General features: G+C 40.3%; 1 protein-coding gene across 10 annotated transcripts in view; it reads left to right on the top strand.

Moving 5' to 3' along the window:
- The window catches only part of FOXP1 (forkhead box P1), a 700722-nt gene that overhangs the window by 567417 nt on the left and 111390 nt on the right, over window positions 1-21915 (top strand). For 8 of the 10 annotated variants that reach the window (XM_066596693.1, XM_066596696.1, XM_066596697.1 and 5 more), the window contains one exon: window positions 21246-21383. In XM_066596693.1, the coding sequence (XP_066452790.1) occupies window positions 21246-21383 (138 nt within the window). Of the gene's footprint in view, window positions 1-9114; window positions 9235-9933; window positions 10060-21245; window positions 21384-21915 lie in introns of those variants that run through there. The other 2 variants (XM_066596700.1, XM_066596702.1) reach the window with 2 other exon arrangements.

Below are 21915 nucleotides of genomic sequence, written 5' to 3'. Positions count from 1 at the left end.
TGCTGTGCAATGCAAGTCACGCCCGATAATGTCGGAAGCAGCTCGCTCTCGCCAATGTCAATGCGCCCTAAAAGAGTCTCATTTTTTTCTGGAGACAGCACCACATTGTCTGGTATTGCAGTTCAGCCTCGCTAAAAGGGGTTTTACCAAGATTGCAAGTTATCCCCTATCCACAGGATCCACCGCTGAGACTCTTGCCGATGTCAAGAAGGGGGACCTGAGCCTCCCATTGTCACTGTGGGGTTGCTTCTTCCCCCGCAGTGCTGTCCGAATGACTGGAGCACTGGCTGAGTATGCACGGTCAGCGCTCCATTCATTTCATTCAGTCTGATGGAAATACCCGGGCACTTGCCACTCAGGTATCTCAACTGTTCATTGAAAGTGAATTGAGCACCACCATGCTGGCGCAACCAGCGCTCTATTTAGTTTCTTCCTCAGTGCGAGTGGTGCAGTAACCCTGCGGTGAGAAGGGCAGGAACCATGGGATGCTCGTTTTTGAGATTGGCGGAGGCCTCAGCAGTGAGACACTCACCGATTAGCAAGTTATCCTCTATCCTGTGGGTAGGGGGTAACTTGTAATATTGGTACTATTCCTTTAAAATTGTGTTGAGCTACCAGATACAACCCATGGAAAAGAGTTGCACTGTTTTTAATTGTGTAAGGGTGGCTTTACATGGGACAACTAAAATTAGTCAAAAGATCAATTTTCAGCAATAGTTGTCCCATGTAAACCGGGTACAGAGCAAGAAATCATTCAGTAGTCGCTAGTCGCTTTGTTTCAACTCATTGTAACGTAGCAACTAGTGAGCGAGTTCTCGCTCGGTGTAAAAAGGCAGTTGCTCATCCTTGAACAACTGCCTGTTCACAGTAATTGGAGGCGGCCAGCTGGAAGAGATCTCCGGTGCACTTCATCTCCATTCTCTGAATGTCTATCACTCCTGTGTGAAAAAACTCTTGGGACGACTGTCCGCTACTTATGCGCCCAACACTTGTTCCTTGTAAAGCCATCCTAAGTGAAGTGTGTGGACACAATGGAAGATTTAATTAGACCAGTGTTTCATACACTGGTCTTATTATCATCCGATATGCCTCATATATGACGACGTGCATAGCTCCTTATATATTAGGTGTATCTCGACTCCACCATGCGTCTACCCAATCATCTACTTTAGCTAGTAGCTGGTGTGGATTTCTGATTTAATTTACACCTGTTTCTCATGCAAATTATACTTAAATATGTTGAGCTGAGGCGGCCACACCCCCTCTGACAAGCCACACCCCTTTTGGGGGAAAGTGGTGTAGTATTGTATGCCTAAAAATGAATCATAAATCTCGCACATAGTCCTTATATACCCTAATGACTGACATACCAATCTCTAAGGGACCTTTCACATGGGACGTAATAGTCCTCAGGATGCAGAGCTGATGCGGATTTTGACGATTAGTGCAGACTTTGTTGCGCTTGTAACTGGGGAATGTGTTCCAGAGAAATCTGCGGAATTAGAAATCTGCAACAACAATTCTGCAAGACTTTGGTAATTCCGTAGCAGAAAGCTCTTCCCCTGCGGAATTTAATCTTGCGGTTTTGAAGGAAACGCGTGGATTTTGACAGGTGCAGAACTGAAGCGTTATAGAGGTAACATTGTGATGTAGAAATGTCCGCGCTGACTAATTCTGTCCCGTGTTAAAGGTCCCCAAGGAGATAGTCTTTAACTTGTGGCTTGACAGCTGTTTAAACTTGAGCTCCGATCATACCCTGACAGCTGGAGAGACATAGTTGAGGACCTTATTACTCTAGTGCAGAAATACCCAACCTTTTGTACCTTATGAGCAGCATGCAACTTTGAGTGAAAGTCTGGAGCCACATTCAACTCAAAAATGGAGGAGAGACATTTTTAGGCTAAGACTAATGGCAACTTTGGCCTTGAAACATATCACATAATAATGTAAGTGGATTGTGGTTGGATTACAATTCACAAGTTGCCATAACCAAACCTGATGGATTTCTTGCTATGGTTGAGTCACAACAAGTTGTGTAACTGCGTTCACTTACATTAGGATGTTGCAAAGCCGATACATATGGTCAAACTCAGAACTCCTGTGCCAAGCCACAGAGCAAGGGCTTGCAAGCTACATATGACTTACACGCCACTGATTGAGGTACATTGCTCTAGTGGAATGTACATATGCATAATGAGAGTCTACAGATCATGTGGTAGGAGCTCTCCCACACAGGTGAGGTTCTAAAGGTACTTTTGCATGGGGTGACTAATGGCCAAATAATTGCTTGTATAGTGGCATCATATTGAGCAGCACTGTACTAGATCTCTCTACAGACTCTTACATAGCTATTAGGCTGGTTTCCCATGATCCCTCATGGTTTTACTAAATGGAAGTTAGATCACCATAGATCTATGGCTTTGGTCTTCAGAAACGAGCAATTTTATGGTCAATCATCTTTTGGAGTGTGGGGGGAAACTATTCTGGAGAAGACAGAAATTTCCTGCAGATGATGGTCGTGGTTGAATTTGGATCCAAGACCCCAGAGCTATAAGACGACGGTGCAAACCACTGAGCCAAACTATATAGTAAGAAAACAATCATAGAAAAAACTGATGTCATGCATCTCGATATAAACAAGTCCCAAAAATATATTCCGAGGAAGATTTTCAACAAACGTAAAGTGATGGACCAAAGTATTACAACAATGTATAAATGTAGTCACCTACATATATAAAACCAACATTAGACATTTGATGATTTTTCTAGTTTGGCCAAATTCTGTAAGATCGGATAATAGTCATGCATCACCATCAGACATGTTCCTGAGCGGAGATTAGTGATTGGTTGAGTTGGATTGCAGTATTTCAAATGATCTCTATCTATTCATCTGAAAGTAAGCAGCATAGGACTTGTCTAACTGCTGTAGCTTATGGCTTACTTTAAGTCATTGTTACATGAAGACAACCCCACTTCATATGCCCTATTAGGACATATAGAAATCATAGAGGCAGGTTCCTTAATCTGGACCTCCCTCTCTGAGCCAGAACAGAGATGGGACAGCTCTGTAACAACAGCTCCAATTCTTAAACTTGAGCTGTCCTTGTATTAGAAGGATGGCCATTCATCTGATTGGCCTCCATGAAAATCCATGGCTGTCATTGGCTTCCCTGATAAAATCAGATGTTTACCGGGCAAGCGGGCAGTGGGTCTTATAGGCTACAGCCTCTAATAGGCTAGAGATAGGTATTTTTTAACTATAATGGACGAAAAGGAAAGAATATATCCTTTTGATACAAAGAACATTTTACTATACCCATATGTTTTATTTATGTGCCCTTCTGTCAGTTAGATATACTGGATAGCTATAGGAGTGGCATAGATTGTAATTGCTACTCGGCCACCTTTGTCTGTGCTATCCTCAGGCATCCCAGGGGACCTGCAGGGGGTGATATGCCACCGCAGTGATTAAAGCTACAAAATGATATAATCATACTAGACCTAACCATCTCACTATACAAATACGTTAATTATCATTTATATGTATCAGAAATTCTACAGTATTTCCATGAACACCTTCCACATTTGGGCCTAAGAGCTGCAAATAATTTGTGACTCTTACTTTTCCTAATTTTGTCTACTTTGATCATTTGCCCCTTTTTATTAATATTCTCATGTTATCTATTCATATAATCCCAGGTAATGTCTTTTGTGTTATGACCGCAACACCCGGACCCCTTGTGAGTCAAGTCATATAGGGCAGCACTGTGATTCAGTGGCTGGCCTTGTTGCCTTGCAACGCTGGGGACAACATCTGCGTGGAGTTTGTATGTTCTCCTCATATTTGTGTAGGTTTCTTCCTGCGCTTCAAAAACATACAGGTGAATGAGTCCGATTCACGGATGAGAGTAGGACAGTGTCTACGGAGAGCAGCCAGTGTCTATTGTCCAGCACATAAGACAGCACACGGACGGAGTGCTGTCTGCTGTCTGATGCAAGTTGCATGGCCGCAGCTCATACTTAGTCATCTTAATATAGCCTAGGGCTAGATTCACATGAGCGTTTGGCCGATAAAACGCTGTCCGAAAATCGCTACCATCTGATGCATTGTTCCAATTCATTTGTTCAGATGGGCAATTTTCCAGTGCGTAAAAATTGGCCAGCCGGAAAAGATAGAGCATATGTGGCGTATTCCGGACGGACATTTTTGCGCCTAGTCCGAAAAGATAGGTCCAGACCTATCTTTTGCGGGAGTACGTTGGCTGGTCCCATAGACTCCTATGGGAGTCGATGAGAGCTGCTGGAAAAGATAGGTGGGAGGGAATGTAGCAGCAGCTCTGCTTAACTCCCTCCCCCTTCCCTCCTCCTCTCCGCACCCTTTGCTGGCTGCCAGCAAACGGAGAGGGCGGGACGGGGTGGGAGATTAGCACACTAGCCCCTCACTCCCGCCCCTCCCATTGCAGACAGCTGGCAAGGGGCAGAGAGGAGGCGGGAGTTTAACATACTAGCTCCCGCCCTGTCCCCTCACTTTGCAGGCAGCTGGCAAGGGGCGGAAAGAAGGGGGAGGGAGTTCAGCAGAGCTAAACTCTCTCCCCCTGCCAAACGGTATTCCACAGCCGGACGTATAAATGGGCGTTAGAACCGGAGATGCATACGATGCGAGCACCTGAGCTTTTTTACGGAATGAATGATGCTTTTTGGCACACGCATCACGTATTTTACTGTACTTTTTAAGCTCGCAATGCATGTTCATTTCCATGCTGCAAACAAAGACTCACCAATTGAAATGGCTTATTAGTCTTAATGAGTTCCAGATGTGTTCTTTTTCTAGTGGAATTACGCAGTGTTTCATGCATCTTCTTGTATATTTTGCATTTATGTGCGTACCCCCCATTGACTTCTATGGGGACCTTTGGTGCACGAATACGCTCAAAAATAGAGCATGCTCTATTTTTTTTGAGGACGGGGGCGGGGGGGGGGGCACAATCGAAATACGCATGTAAAATGCGGAAACGTGAGCAAACCCATTGAAATCAATAGGTTCTATTTTCTGCGTATTGTGTCTGCAAATCTTGTGTGTGCAAATACGCCTGTGTGACGCTGGCCTTACGTTCGGCTCAACGATGGTGGTCCAGGTGTCCGCCATTTAAAACTGCCCTATTAATCGAACCACAAGTCAGATTTCTGCAGAATCGGAGCTTGATGGTTGATTTTGTGTGTACGTAAGCCAGATAAGCATATCCTCATATGTATGTATATATAGGGCATCTGCACATTTGACCCTCCCTGATGTCACACGGTGAACATGAAGTCTCAGAGCTTAGCTCAACAAAAGTCCTTCCTCAATTAAATATTCATAACTATGTGTGTAAAGTCGGGGGAGGGGGCGCTTATTAAATACATGAGATGCAAAACCACTTTAGAGGACAGCACCTAGTGTCACATACCCTTATCTGTCACAGCGGCCTTGGTGCTTTGAATCATAGCACGATCCGCCCTCCGATCTGATTGTTTGTATATACAGCTTCCCTATGACTGTTTCTAATTTGTGCATTTGTAATTAGCTGGTGACTTGTTCTCTAATTACAAACAGTTCTGCTTTTGCCGGGGCCCGAGCTGCAGCAGCTGGGATGATGACCTCAATTTGTTGCAGCAGGGAAGAGGTTAATCATTGCACTGTTTAGTCCTCCTTATGTTGCCTGTTTGTTGCAGCATGAAAGAGGTTAATCTTTGCACTCTTCAGACAAGGGTCAAGATTATGTTTTTTTGGCCTCTGTTTAGAAAAAGTTGCCCAAATCAGCAGCTTGGCAACAGAAAGGAACAGGTAGAGATCCATGTGATGCATTGATTAGCGGGTGATTTTGTGGCACTTAGGCCGGCCTTAAACGGGCGTAAGCGCATTCGCAAACACCTTTACGCAACTTTTTGGCGCACGTATTGGTAAACTGTACTGTACTTTTTCTGCCCGCAGGGCATGTTCACTTGTGCGCGGCAAACAAAGACGCACCGATTCATCTGGCTAATTAGTTCCAGATGTGTTCTTTTTCCAACGTAATTCCGCCTTCATTTGCGCACCCCCTATTAACTTCTATGGGGACGTTTGATGCGCAAATGCGCAGAAAGATATAGCGTGTTCCATCTTATTTTTCGCATCTGAAAATACGAACGCATGTGAGCCAGCCCTGTGTTCTATTCAAATTTTGCGCACAAATACGTCTTTATGTAGGAGACCCGAGGCCGGCTTCGCAGGTGCAATAAGCAGAGAGTAGAACCCATTGATTTCAATGAGTTTGTTCACATTTCCAGATGTGAACAAATTGTGGCATGTCCTATCCTATCACCCATCGTTTTCAATGGGGTCAGCAAAAGCATCGCATGGTGCGCGAGGGGCATGTGAGTGTGATGCGAGTTTTCCCGTTGAAAACAATGGGAAACACTTGCCGATCCCTGAATTGATGTAAAAACGGCTTGCATTCTCGGGGTAATCACACGTTGCCGAGTGCGATATTGGACCGACTTTCACTTCCCCGACATCATACTCGCCCGTGCAAAATTAACCTAAGGGTGCGTACACACGGGATGGAGTATTCTGCAACACCTGAATATGTTCACGTGGATTCTGCACCAAAATCCTAATTGCGAAATGCGGATTTTCATGCAGAATTGCCAACAGAATTCTGCCATTTTTCAGTTCTAACACGGGCAGAATTGTCCCACAGGACGCAGGCGTATTTGCTCTCCTGCAGAAAATTCCTCACCAAAATCCGTATGGCTGACTGTGCGGATTTTGATGCAGATTTGAAAATGGCACAATTCTGCATCGAAATCCACATTCAGTCGTGCGGATTTCCATGATGGCAAATTCTACAGCGTCCTGCAGAATAATTTGTGTCAGAGTGAAAGGTCCCTAGGTGGGCCTTCACACGGGATGCTGCGGAACATAAAATCCACAGGTGTAAATGGGGGCTTTTGATACAAAATTGCAGACAGAATTCCGCCATTTACAAATCTGCATCAAAATCCGCATGTTAGACACACAAAGATCTTGGTGGGGATTTTTCTGCATGGCGAAACATTCTGCAACATCTTAATATTCCATATGTAAGAACCCTAAAGTTGCTTTCACAGCGGCCGAATTAACCCACAGAATTAAATTCCACACCAAAATCTACACGGCTCTGAGTGGATTTTGATGCGGAATTGAAAATGGGCTAATGCTGCCCGCAATCCGCACCAAAATCCACAAGGAGACTTGCAAGTGGCAAATAAAAGTGCAAATTTGGGTGTGTAATCCTGGCTTCATTTACATGGGACGAGAAACTTGTGCTAGTTTAGCGTGTTGCGAAACGCACAAAATTTGAGCGAATGTGAACTCCATTTTTTAAAATGGACTTATTCACATGAGCCAAAAAAAGTCAGAATGCCTCCCCTATTATTTTCAATGGGGCCTTCAAAGATTTTGCATGCTGTGTGATGTACATGCGAGTGCGAAGTGATGTTTGCCACTGTAATCACTGGCAAACACTTGCGATCCCCTGACGCGAGCGAAACACGCTCAAAAAGTGCTCCGATGTACATAATAATATAAAAACTCTCAAAATAACGTCATAAAAATCCCACGCTCCTAGTACCCTGCCTTACATGCTGCATACTGCACATCGGTACGGCAAATAACACATACATGGTTGGCACAAAAACATTGATACAAATGTGCAACATGTTTGCACGGTCTTCTGGGCATTAGATGAAGGGGGCAGTTCCGAATGTCACCACCCCTGCTGGTGGCCGTGTGAATGACGCCTTACTCTTCCCATGATATTTTGTTGCAGGAACTAAGGGGTTAATCTTGCACTGTTTATTCCTCCGGTTGGGACATGAAAAAAAAAAAAAAAGTCCAAAAGTATATTGCGTGTGTTATTACACCAGTCTGAGGGGGTTATCTGACAAAAACAGTCGTTAAAGCAAACAGACAACAGCAGCAGAGCAGATGGACACAAAACACCATGTAGATGTGTTTACAAAAAAAGCCCTGACAGGAGAGGCATATGGGAGAACGGGTTGGGGTGGTTACCGGCTCGCACTCCACCGCAGGAACATGTTTAAAGTTGTTTTTGTTTTTCTTTGTTTGTCAGGCAACTGTAACAAACAAACAACTTGTGAGGTGTGTCCCGCAGAGCCCCTGCCTCCTCGCCTGCCTCTCCTGCCACCCTGGGACTTTCTTACAGCTCTGGGCAGAAAAAAAGAGCTGAAGCCAAAGTGGGAGGAATCGTACAACTTGATGGGATTTAGTAACCCTGCCCCTCTGTTTTGTCTCCGCCAAGGCACAAAGATGCTCCTCTCTCTGACTTTTAACCCCTTTTGCTATGCTTTACTTAAGGGGCCAGTAAAACTAAAGCTTACGTTCTACCAGTTCCACCTATGGATATATATATTTCCACCGCTTTAAACTAGTAGTACTCATGAAGGGGGGGTTAACTTGTGTCTACAATTTCGGATGATAAAAGTGAACTATAGTCTGCTCGGTAAATTTTGACTCTGAACATTGCACTAAACTTTTTGTATATATGCAAACTATCAATTTTTGGACATTTTTTGAAATTTTTGTATTACTTTCTTTTTGCATGCATCATGTGAGTATACTATTTTTGTGTCCCTCCTTGTGCATACTTGTGTCCTCTATCACTGCCGTAGTGTTGTTTGCAGATTTGTAAATATTGTTTAGGGTTCATTTTTGGGTCTGTTTACTGTTTTCTTTTTATCTAAAGGTTAAACTTCTACACTCTCTGTTAGCCCACCCTTAATAATAATAAAAAAAAGTGCCCCCCTTCCTTCTCATGTTTGATTAAGGATGAGTGTGTGCCCGTTTGATGGCCTTTTTAGAAAGCTGCCACAAGCCTGGTCAGGTCAAAGGTTTAACAGCAATTAAGCCTAGTTGCTTTAGAGACAAATGCATTTTTTCACCTGCCGCCAGTAGGGGAAAAAAAAAGAAAAAAGCAGAAAGCAAGGGCTCATTGTGTTGGGTGTTTGAACTGATTATGTTTAGAAGCTGGTTGTGATTGGTTGAGTAAGGCGGGGCTGCCAGGATGGTTTTGCATGTTGTCAGTCCATGAGCCAGCCGTGCAATGTGTCTACAACCTGAGGAAACTAAAGGCTCTCCTTACAACAAGGCTTATTAGCTCTTCTCCGGGGCCCCAGCTCTCTTGTTTGTGGTGGCAGCTAAATGGAGTTTGTCAGGTTTGTCAATATGTGATTGATTTTATAATGCTCTTCTTTTCCTCTCGTGAAACTTGCTACGATCGCTTTTTTGTTGTTCTTGTTGTTGTTTTTGTTGAGAAGTAGAAGGCAGCCTTTAAAGCTCCTCGTCGAGCCAGCTTTGTTTACTAAGTTGCCTGGGATCCTTCCAAGAATTCCGGTCCCTGCTCCTTGTAGCTTTTCTCCTTTTGTTAAGGATCCTTTTTGCCTTTTTTTCTTTCTTTAAGGTCCCCCCCTTCTTGTTCTCTCTCTCTCTTATCATCCTCTCATTGAACCCCCCCTCCAATCTTCGGCTTTGAGCTTCTAACAAAACAACTGACAGCGACCACTTCTCCGATACATGTCTTTAATTTCTATCAGCTGCTATCGAATTCCCAACCGCCGGCAGTAGCGTGCGCACTTCTAATTCCACGTGTGCGCCCGGCACGATGTGTGTGAGCTCCTTTTTTTTTTTTGTCCGTAGCGTTCAGTCATCCGGGGGTCTTTTCTTTCTATTGACGTTGGTCGGTGTCGATCATGCTTGTTGTTACTGAGGGCGGCACATTGCCACTCTTGTATTGAGCTGTCCCGGTTGATCGTTGAACCCCCATCTAAGACGTTTTTTTTTTCTTTTTGGTGTTTGTCTCGTGACGTAGAGGAAGTGGTTGATTCTTTTTTTTTTTCTTTCGCCGAATTGTGTCGGTCAAATCTTTAGTAACCAGATCTAAATGGAGGTAATTCTCAGTGTCAAGTCAGCAAGGTCCTCCTTTCACTGCTGCTAACAAGACTTCTTTTGATCTGGGGAGGGAACTCCAAGGGATAAGAGAGGTAAGTTAGAGCACTGGACTTGATTTTTTTTTTTTTCCCAACACGTACCCTCTCTGTTGCCACATTGATCTGGCACATGTGCCCACTGCTGCAGGTGGGTGTATCTGACAGCTGGCATTTTGGGAATGTTGATGTTTTACCATGTGCTCTGAGGGAATTGGCATGGCAGTAGTTAACTTCTCCACTTGCAAAGCAACAATGAAGTCATTGAAAACTTGGCTGGAGTGCTTTTTTTTCTCTTTCCCTTTATGTTAGACTGTGTGTAACCAGACATATCTCAAAGGGTGTGCTCACAGTTTATAGAATACCATATGCTGAACATGCAAGTCGTACTTTCTGTATTTTATTTTTGCTTTTTTTTATATACTTTGTTCCCCATGCTCACTATGCTTTTTACAGTTGATATTACTGCTGTTGACACTTTTAGTGCCACCGCAGGATATTTGCAACTTGATGCCTCTGGGAGATAAAGGGTTATTACAGTGTCTGTTTCCTGCTGTTGCTGATGCAGGAACTTTGTGTAATAGTGCATAGAACAATAATAATTTTTGACTTATCAAAAAGGAGAAGAAAATAATTTTGTTTCCTTTGCTGCTTTTATTTCTTTTTTTTTTGAACTTTTTGAAAAAAAATTTTTATTTTATACAAAAACGTTTTTTTTTCCTTTTTGATCTTCGCTTTCAAACACTCTCTTAAGAGAGATGTGTGCAGTACCATTCTTACCAGCCATGAAACCTTTAACTGAGAGCCGATTGGCCTGACACTTTGTAATCAAACTTGATTTATTGTTCATTAGCGAAGCATTAGGCCTCTCAGGAAAGCCAGTTATTTGTGTAGCGGCCTGTCAAACTGCAGAATGCCAGCACCTGTCATTGGGCAATCATGAAAAAAGGTGAAGGAAATTAGAGCTTGCAGTTCACCCACACACACAGCGGATACTCAGGTAGGCCCCAGGATGACTTTTTTTTGTAAAACAAGTAGCTACTTATTATGTCCCATTGGTGCCATACAGCAACCTGGCAGTGAAATCCCCACTTATGTTTTTATGTTTGTGTGCATTTTTATGCTTTTTGTATCGTTTTTATGTTTTTGATTTTTTTTCTAAAGTATCAAGATCTGTGGTCATATTGATCTAATCTACAAAGGCTTTTACTGTGAACTTTGCAAGGAGAGGCATTGTGGAGTTCAAGAACTGCCACTTAGCACAGGTTTGCATTTTTGTACAGCATGCAAATCATCTATGTAACCGACAAAATACCTTTTATCCCTTTTTATTCTGCACTGCTATGCCAAAAATCATGGCATGGAAAGTAAAGAGCAGAGGGCAAAAACTGTAGATGATCTTCTGCAACCCATTTTGGGGCTCTTGTTTTTGCTTATTTTTTTGCTTATTTCTTGTTTTTGTTATTTTTTTGCTTTCTTGTACAACAGTAATGAAAAGCGGAACATTCTTCTGCATTTCTCCAGAGCATCTATATAAATATGATCTGTGTGGTTGGCTGATGTCAGTGACTTCTGTGATACAGTGTTTGCGATACACTATAGAACTTTTTCTGCTCTTTTACGTAGCCAGATGAATAGATTATCATAATTTATTTACTCTACTCTTTATTCATTATTTGTCGTTTTTTTGAGCATCACCTGCTTGTATGTTTTATACCATGTCATGTGTACTACATACATGTGACTCTAGCTAGATCAAAGTAGAGTCATTTAACTGTTTGTGACTCTTCATCATGCAAGTCAATGACTGCTGTAGATATATCTGTATAGAAAAAGCTGAAATAATACACTGTGCATCTCACCGTAAGTGGCACCAAATATGCAAATATATTCAATTCTATCTATCTATCTATCTCATATCTATCTATCTATCTCATATCTATCTATCTATCTTCTATCTATCTATCTCATATCTATCTATCTATCTATCTATCTCATATCTATCTATCTATCTATCTCATATCTATCTATCTCATATCTATCTATCTTCTATCTATCTATCTCATATCTATCTATCTTCTATCTATCTATCTCATATCTATCTATCTGTCTATCTATCTATCTCATATCTATCTATCTATCTATCCCATATCTATCTATCCCATATCTATCTATCTCATATCTATCTATCTTCTATCTATCTATCTCATATCTATCTATCTGTCTATCTATCTATCTCATATCTATCTATCTATCTATCTATCTCATATCTATCTATCTCATATCTATCTATCTTCTATCTATCTATCTCATATCTATCTATCTGTCTATCTATCTATCTATCTATCTGTCTATCTCATATCTATCTATCTATCTATCTATCTATCTATCTATCTATCTATCTATCTATCTATCTCATATCTATCTATCTCATATCTATCTATCTTCTATCTATCTATCTCATATCTATCTATCTGTCTATCTATCTATCTCATATCTATCTATCTATCTATCTATCTCATATCTATCTATCTCATATCTATCTATCCGTTTTCAAAGAGCTCACAATCTAATATTACACACAGCGTAATTACTCTTTGCAAGGAAACTTACCGACTTCACAAAATGAGGATGTACTCCCCCCCCCCCCCCATGCATATCCTGCCTAGTAGTAGTAGTAGCAGTCCTAATACCTCTTCCTCAAGCATTTAGAATTATCCATGCTAGATTAAAAGAAAATCTGATCAAGGGTGCTACTGAGCCCTCTGTAGCATTGGCTTGGCTTCATTGGTGAAGTTCCAGCTGGGCTGCAAGAGGAATCCCAGGCTGGGCAACAAAAAAACAACACAAGTGTGAAAAGAAAACATTTTTTGATGAACTTGTGTCTGCCGTCATGGAAACGGGGATCCATTACTGTTTTTCCAGAGTATGGAATGAAAACATTCGGCATTGGGGTATATTATTTTCTTTTGAATCTAAGGGATAGGAATTTTAAACATTGTCATTTCAGAGAAATAGTGTTACCGGTTGTTTCTTTTTTTCTATGATGTTTTTTTTTGAGCAGGAAAGGTATTTATGTGTCGAAATTATCTATCTGTCTGTCTGTCTATCTATCTATCTGTCTGTCTGTCTGTCTATCTATCTATCTCATATCTCTATCTATCTCATATCTATGTATCTATGTATCTATCTATCTATCTATCTATCTATCTATCTATCTCTATGACATTTTATGACAGATCATGACTTATCTGACTATTGCTAATATTCAACATTGGAAGAAGTGATGTTTACCTGCAGTCCTATGTAAACCGCAGGTAGCACATCATGCGGTGCCTTCTGCTACTGCAAGAAATATCACAGTGTCAAGTGATAAACTGGAAAGTAAATGCATTTCTTGATCTCTGCCTCTATTCCAGGCCTTGGTGCTAAAAATGTCGGGACATGAAAGGTTTGTGCACTACAGAGAAGCTAGAGGGGACTCTGGGCAAAGTTCTCATGGGGTTAATGCAGTGTGACTCATGAAGTATCCTAAAAGCAGGATTGCATAATCTGGCAGAGCTGGTATCACTGTAAATCATCAGTGGTTACAAAGAAAAAAAAAAGTAATACAATTTCAAAAAGAGGAAGGGCCGATCGGGATCTGTTCTTTTTTTTTTTAACACCAGGTGCAATGTTTACCATAACAAACTAATTCAAACTTCCCAGACTCCTGATGGGAAGAACAACCTGAACCCTTTACAGTTCACCCTCGAAATGTCTTAAAGGAACATGACTCGAGCCGGCAGACTGTTTTATTACCGGCAGCTCTGTTCTGGAGGCCTTGAAATCATTAGAAAGTAGACACAATAAAAATTGTGGTTTATTGTCGCCTGTTGTGTCAGCTGTGAAATGTCTGTTGCCCATGTGCAACTCAACAACACAGGCTGACGGTGCAGTTGGGTTGATAAGCTGTTTTCGGAAAACTCTTCTCTTTCGGCATGTCGGCAGTGTACTCCATGCAATGGTGGACGGGGGTGTTTTGGTCATTCTGTTGATTGCATGAATATACTTTTACGGAGGGCAGTTGCTTAGAAGTAGTGCTGGTTGTCAACTGTGCAATACGAGGCCAGTGACCTGTTTTGGGTGGGAAAGTGGAGCGGCCTAGCCTCGATGAGTTTAGTTTTTTTACCATTGCTGTTCTAGCTCTTTTTGATTCCATCGAGCAGTATATTGAGAGGTTATGTCTCCAGTAGGGTTCACAATCAGACACAGTAGAGTTTACTATATCATTTAACTCTTTGGGCTGCATAATCTGTCTTGGGTTATTGACACTGGTTGGCCGATCAAACATCGATGAGTTGTTATTTTTTTTACCATTGCTGTTATAGCATTCTCAATCTATTTCCCATATCAGATTTAACAGAGCTCAACTTTTTGTTTAGCTCTTCGGGGCTGCAGAATGTGAATTAAGACAATGCATTAGGTTTACCTACAGTCTTATATGGCTCTAGAGGGGTATCCCACCTATAGATTCCAATTATGTGAGATATCCCTTTACGGAATGACCAAATCAACTCTGCTACATGTACACATTCATACATCATCAGTACTACTATATCCCATAATAAATGGCAGCGGGGAACTGCAGGACTCTAGGCAGCAAAAGGTTACGTTCCCTCTCTCTTCCCACTGATGAAACGATTTGCGCTCCCGAGTTGTGTTTATTTTAAGTCGGTTCCATTAATACGTCTTAATCTGTAACAAATGTTCTGTTATGCATTCAGAGTTATTGATTTTCCTCTAGTTTGGGAAAATAAATAGAGGCTTAGAGGAGGGGAATACACACACAACACCTGCATGGAGAGATTGTGGGAAAGTTCTGACACCATCAGTTAAAATTGTTATTGTTTGGTCCAGACTTGGCTGGTTAGGACGCAGTTTGTTTGTTTTATGGAGTGCAGACTTCGGTTACTGGAAACTTGTTTTCTTTCCCCGGCACAGACTTCAATTATGTTTTATAGATCTTTTTTTTTTCTTTAGTAGGTTCATTAATATTTTCCTAAGAGAAAGGATAGTACAGACAAAGTGAGTCGAAATCCTGCTGTCATCTTCCAGGGAGCTTTACCCCAGTTGACGGACATTGAGCTCTCATGTATTCGATTCCCCAGTTCATGACATCTTACACATGGAGCGAGATGAATATTTAGTCGTAAACTTAGTTGTCATTCATTATACCCCTGTAACGTGAAGAACTTAGACGGCCATTGATTAGGTGAGAGATGGAACCTGCCTGTTAAACAATGAACTGCGCTTAGGTTCTTTGAGGTCTATCAGCTCCTTAAATCTGAGGCATGGTTGTGCAAATAGCCCAGAATAGGGTAAACCGACATCATCTCAAAGGTCGTCATCTGTGATATCTCAAGGGCTTCTGTTTTTTTATTTCTTTCTTCTCCTTGCCTTGTATTTTCTTATTCTTTTTCATGTCTTGACAAAACAAGATGACACAAGACAGAATACATTAAATTTAGATTTTTATCTAACCTGTTACGATGGTGGCAGTTTAATTTATTTCACTTTTTTTGGATTGTCCAAGATGACGATTCTTTGTACAATTACTTTAATTGCCGACCCACTTTACGTAAAAGCCTTTTACTGGTCTTCCACTGGCCATGAAGATATCTATATATCTAGATTTTTTTTCTTAACGTCTTCTGACCTTTAACACCAAGAGAGCTGACTAGTTGGAGTGTCTTCATTAGTAGTAAATCAGCGCATGGCGAAATTGTCAGAAATTCCACTGATGTTTTCTCATTAGAATATAATTTGCACTCTAGTATTCGACTGGGATCTATAGACAGAGGTGTCTGGAATAGGTAAGAACAGCCACACATCTTAAGCAAATACAAAATCTCTCAGTGTGGTACTTGACAAAGTTTGGGATCGGACCCTTGGAAATTAAAAGGGTAATTTAAAAAAAATTGCAAAAAGTTTCAAAAAATTTGAAGAAGGTCTTGAGGGAAGACTTTGGCAGCCGTGGCATTGATGAATTGGTACCTTGCTCCTTGCAACTTAAAAGAGCAAATAGTGAGGGGGGTCAGTAAGCTCATTTATCAAAGCTGTAAATGACATTAAACATTTGTACTGAGGAAGTAGGGGGATGAAGAAAAAAAGTGTCATGTTATTTTTCAGTCAGATATTTCCGTGAGGTGAAAAATATCTATTGTTTTCCGACTCTATTAACATAAATGTTTTTCTAATTAACATAAATAAATGCACAGCGCTTAGGTTCAGCTGGTAATTTCAGTGCAAGTGTTTGCATTTATTATTATTGTAATTGGACTTAATGATCTATTTCTTTATTACAATTTTTATTTTTTTACAAAAATCTGGAATTTTTTTGTTTGAGTGCTTTGTAGATGGGTTAAAAAAGGCCAAGTGTTGTTGTAGAGAAAAAAAATATAAAAATAAATTAAAAAATGAGAACTTAAATAGTGGAAAAAAACACAAAAATTACCATTTTTTTATTGAAGTCTTTTGACTGTTGGATATTAACAGGGTTTAATTATTCCAAGCCTCCCTCTATTTTTTGAGCAGTGGAATGGAGTATTTATTGTCACTAAAACAATTAACCTGGCAGGTAAGCTGAAGGCTGGCAATGAATATGAATTGAGAGATAAGATCAGGGGCGTCAGTCACCCCCAGTGAACCGCACGGGAGACGAAGAACACGATTCTATCTCTACCCAACCTGATCATAACCGCCTCCCACATTATATCAAATCCTGTTTCTGTAAATGAGAACAGTTTTTATTTACATAAAAAGGGCTTTGTGAGAAGCAGGCGAATGACTTGCAGGCAGTTTTATAATTTACATTAATGAATCTTGCCATGTGGGAAGGTAGGGGAGGGAGATGAAGCAGAAGGGAGAGAAAAAAAAAATCGAACTCCATTGTAATATTTGTAATAAATTGTGGATTTCGAATTGGTATTTTTGGCAGTGGTGTTTTTTTGTTTGGTCAAAAGGCTTTGTGTTGCGACATATTGCATTCCCAAACTATCTAGTAGTCATTATAGAAGCAGATAGAAGTTGATGCTATCCTAATATTGCTCTTCATGCATTACTCTTTTGTTTGTGTATTATTTAGATGTAGCAAAGCGGGTTTGTTATTGTTCACCATTCAGGGGGTATCACTAATTCGAGACATCATGGCGGACATGATATTGGCCAATTATGTGCTACTATGTATGTATCTGTTATGGGTGGTTGGCCTGGTGGGCAGGTATAGCAGCAGCCCTATTAAGATTTAGCAGGTATCCTTTAAAAGGAGGGAGAATGTACTGATTTTGTCAAGTTACGAACTGTGTTCTATATTTCTAATAGTTCCTTGACCAGTTTGACTTGGCAGATAGTCTATTCGGGCATTTGCAGTAGCGTTATGGAAACTCATACTTTCATTGACACTTAGTAGCCTATCAGATTTTAATGCTTCTGTGCAAGTTCAACAATTGTAAGCAAGAATCTTATTGGTCGATTAGCCTTAGTGTGACATTTGCACCCAACCTGTGTTGGTGAATGAGATCCATGTATCCTTTGAGCTTAGAAGTAGATTACAGGTCATTTATGAATGGTTTTGTGGATTTTTGGATGTTTAGTAACACCATTGGTAAATGCCCCTGTGTCCACTATACCCCCTTTGTCTAACTAAATAATAATATTGGGTTACCTCTACTGTAATAGCAACCACTTATATTTCGTATTCTTGCACTTTTTGCACTATTGCTCTCCCAAACCATTCCTTCTTCTGTTTTGGGGATTCCCAAATGTAATGCTAGGGAAGAAACTATCTCTTAAGTTGCCACCAAGACCTCTTTGTAACTCAGTTTTGCTAGCCTTAAGATCACTTGAGTTATCATGTTAGTTGTGGAGTTGTGGGCACTTAGTGATGTCACTCTATCTTGTGACATCATCATGCAGATGGGCATTGGCTGTTTTTTGTGCAAACAGTTACTTATACCTGATAATGAGCTCTGCTTGTTAATGTGAAGGGGGTTAATATTTAGTAACCAGTATTTTTCTACCTTAGCATGCCTCCTAGAACTACCTAAAACATTTATCAACCTCTAAATTAAGGTTTCTAGTGCTTGTGACTTGAACCTTTATCCTGATACTTGTCCTGCTTTTTTAATCAGTCAGTTGCATGCTCTCTTGGCATCAGAGGGGTTAATTTGTCTACTAACAGTATAATTTGCATTGCAGATCCCTAAAGGCAGGTTGTTGTGGGGTTGGAGCATGGAAAAGGAGGGGGGGGGGGGGTATATTATCTGATTTCTTTCAAAAACTGCTGTCTGCAATGATTCATCTGGGATCCTATTCATTTTTATATACTTTTATTTTTAATGTCGAACCGCTAATAGTTTTGCAATTTAAATTGGTGGTTCAGCTTTATTGTCGACTAAGATGAGAAATACGGAGCGGGTAGAGACATTAGTTTTCTTGCACAGAGCAGCTGGGAATTCAAATGAATGTGAGAGAGGAAAAAAATACAAAAACTTCCCGTTTTTTTTCCCCCCCTCCGAAATCAATGCTTGTATGGAGGGTGCCAGCCTGTGTTTAATATAAAGTTTAGTTTTGACTGAGTACATTCAGTATGGGAGTCATAAATATTAGAGAGTTCTACTTAAGAAGTTACATGACTGTTTTAAATACTATTGATTTAAACCACTGGGTAGATTTTATGAATCAAAGTGTAATTTCCAACGCTTGGCTATATTTCTCCACAATAAACCACTCTCTCTGGTGTGCCCTTAGCTGCTTTAGAGACGCTCAACGCAGGATTAAATGATAGTAGTTACAATGATCAATAGGTTAAGACCAGGACAATCATTTCTGCCGCTAATGACCTCGGTAGTAATGGGTAATAAAGTGTGGGCTATTATGGGCTAGTGCTAGTTCACGTTGCCCTTTGGTGGTAGGGACTATCTCCGAATCTGGAGAGGGTAGCAAAATTTGGGGTGGAATGATTTAGTAAGATTGGTGCTTGCTTTATGCTTGGCGAACAAACCTTGACGAGAAAGGTCATGCACCCTTTTCGACTTTTCCTTGCCAAAGTAGAAGTCAACCAAGCACCTAAAATCAAGAGACAACATCCAGGAAAGATGACTATATGTATGTACTGGCACCTCGTCCCACGGATGTCGTCTTAGTTACTGCACCAGTTACCTTTTTCTTCCAGTTGTCGAATGTTTGTCTTGAATGGAGTCCAATTTTTTTTTTTTAGCCCAAAAAGAAATAAAAAAAAAAAAATTGACAACCGCAGTTGAAGGTAGGCTTCCGCTGTTTGCTTAGCAGAACAGCTTTAATGGTGGAGGAGACCTCAAGGAAAAGTAAACTTGTTTTGTGATCTAATGATTTGGGCATTAAGGCAGATGAGTGATGTTGCCCAGTAAATTGTATTTATTGAATGGCTTGTTATATTTTGAAAGCAATGCAGAACGGAATAGACCGAATTAATGGGATTACACCTCTCTGCTTTTGATGATAGAGCTCTCCCAGGAATTGCCACAGTGCCAGTTTGTTGATATTCCTGAATCAAACAAAGTCGTGTAGCTCAGTGAACATTACAACAGGGAGTTTTCATTGAATTGCGGCCAATGGTTTATAAAAAAAATAAAAAAAAAAAGCAGCCGGCCCAGGAATGCCCAAAAATATGCAATTTGCATGGGCAACTCTAGAGGTAATGTCAGTGCGACTTCTCCATAAACCAAATCCATTACAAGGAGAAAAAAAAATGAAAATCCTTTTTTGCAACCCACACACACGCACTGGGGGGATAAAGGGAAAAAAAGGTGGATTTATGCAACAATGCTGAGGAATATGTCATTACTATGTATCTGACCTTCAAGAACCATTTTAAGTTAATCAAAATTAGTGATGCTGAGAAATAAGGACATCAGTGCATAATGACTGTGAAATTAGGAGAGAGCTCACTATGCAAATGACAGAAGAACCCAAGTGAAAAAAGGCAAGATAAACTGCATATTAAGGCATTATGTTACATAAAATTAATGCAGCATTTCTGTCTTTTGCTTACCGCTTATTTGAAAGCTTTTTATTTCATTTTTTTTTTTTTTTTTTTTAAATGTTCAATTACGGTCATATCTGTATATATCGGTTTACGTGTTTCATTCTTTTTAATGAGGGCTTTAAAAATAAGAACGTGTTCAAACATTTTTAAAAGTTTCATTTTATTTTTTATACTTTTGCATTATAATCTGAAGGAATTTTTAAATTCTTTTTTATTTATTTTTTTAAAATTTTTAGATGCCCATTTGATTAGGCCGGTGTATAATCTGAAGGAGTTTTTTTTGTAGTTTTTCTATTTGTTTCCTTTTTTTATTTATTGTTTCATAATCTGAATTAATTTTTCTTTTATATTTTTTTCTACCTTTATACCCATTTTATTATAGTGCTTTATGATCTCAAAAAGTTTTTTTTCTTGTATTTCTTGTTACATTTTTTTAAAGATTTTTTTGCATTTATTGATACCCATTTGATTAGGCAGGGTTAGGATCTGTAGAGATTTTTAATGTTTTTTAAATATTTTTTGATTATACACACTTTTTGATTGCATTGCCTTTTTGTCAAGGAAAATTAATTTATTTTTGCCCTTTTTAATTTTTTTTTTTGTCTTTAAATTCCCTGACAAAACGCCCTCCCGCATGCGTGCAAATTAAACACAAGTGCGGTGATTATTTTGAATAGGTAAATTACATTCTAGGAAGCTCGCAGCATTCGTAGCATTGTCATTAGGTAGCCGCTTGAATACAATTTGTGTAACCTTGGCCGAGACAGCCTGTCATTTTAATGTCAGTGTTTTATCTGAAGAAGACATCATCCTTTCAAATACACAGTACAGGTTCCTTAACAGAAAACGCCTGAGCTAGAAATGTGTTAACAGTTGCAAATATGAAATGCTATCAGGTTCATCACTGTAGCTGTTTGTCATCGAAATGTCACAGAAAACTGCTTTAATGGTATCTCACATAATATGGGGGAATTGGAAACATCTGTATGTTGGATGAAGCCAGGAAGCGGTCCTCAGCTGAGCAGACAAAATGATATATGATTTTTTTAGGTAGCCGTTTTAGATTGCTGGGGATGAGGGTCTGAAATGGAATTTGCATGACGTCTTGTCTACATTATAGGGTTACAATGGGCGGTGAACTTTCCCTGGTTTAATATGTGCATTTATTGTTTTTTAGGTTCCAGTCTCAGTGGCTATGATGACACCCCAAGTAATCACTCCTCAGCAAATGCAACAAATTCTCCAACAGCAAGTGCTTACACCCCAACAACTACAGGTCTTACTTCAACAACAACAAGCGCTCATGCTTCAGCAGGTAATGTTTTCCGACTTTACGTTATGATGTATTGCAACTGTAGTACTAATTGGGGGAAGACCTCAAAGAAAGGACCATTCTACTAATGCTGGTTCTCTGCACCCCATAGTAGAGTAGTCTAACCCTTTGGATGAGTTTCTTAATCTTTTTGTCTTGCTAGTAGATTGAGATAGCCTGTATAGGTTCTTACCGTGCATGGTAGGTTGGAATGGGACCAACGTTTCCCCACAGGGCTTAGAGCAGGATGGTTATTTTAAAAAAAAGCTCCTTTTGGGTGGAGGGATTGGACCACCAGAAGCACGTAGTTTCCAAGGATGGACAGATGCTTCACCGAGATCTTTTGCCTACTTACACTTAATTACACTCATGAGACTCTTGGCACCAGGCTGAAGGAAGGACTTGTGGAAGCTTCCTGTAATTGCTTAGTATCTTCTTGGGACTTCCGTTGAGCTCCAAGTGATTCTACAACTGTAGAACATGGGTTGGGTTCTATGACCACAGCAACTGAACTGTTAAGCATGGCTCAATGGTC

The sequence above is a fragment of the Eleutherodactylus coqui genome, chromosome 3, assembly GCF_035609145.1.
Source record: "Eleutherodactylus coqui strain aEleCoq1 chromosome 3, aEleCoq1.hap1, whole genome shotgun sequence".
Classification (NCBI taxonomy): domain Eukaryota; kingdom Metazoa; phylum Chordata; class Amphibia; order Anura; family Eleutherodactylidae; genus Eleutherodactylus; species Eleutherodactylus coqui.
Note: the sequence above shows the minus strand (reverse complement) of the source record. Positions and strands in the feature narration are given on the sequence as shown.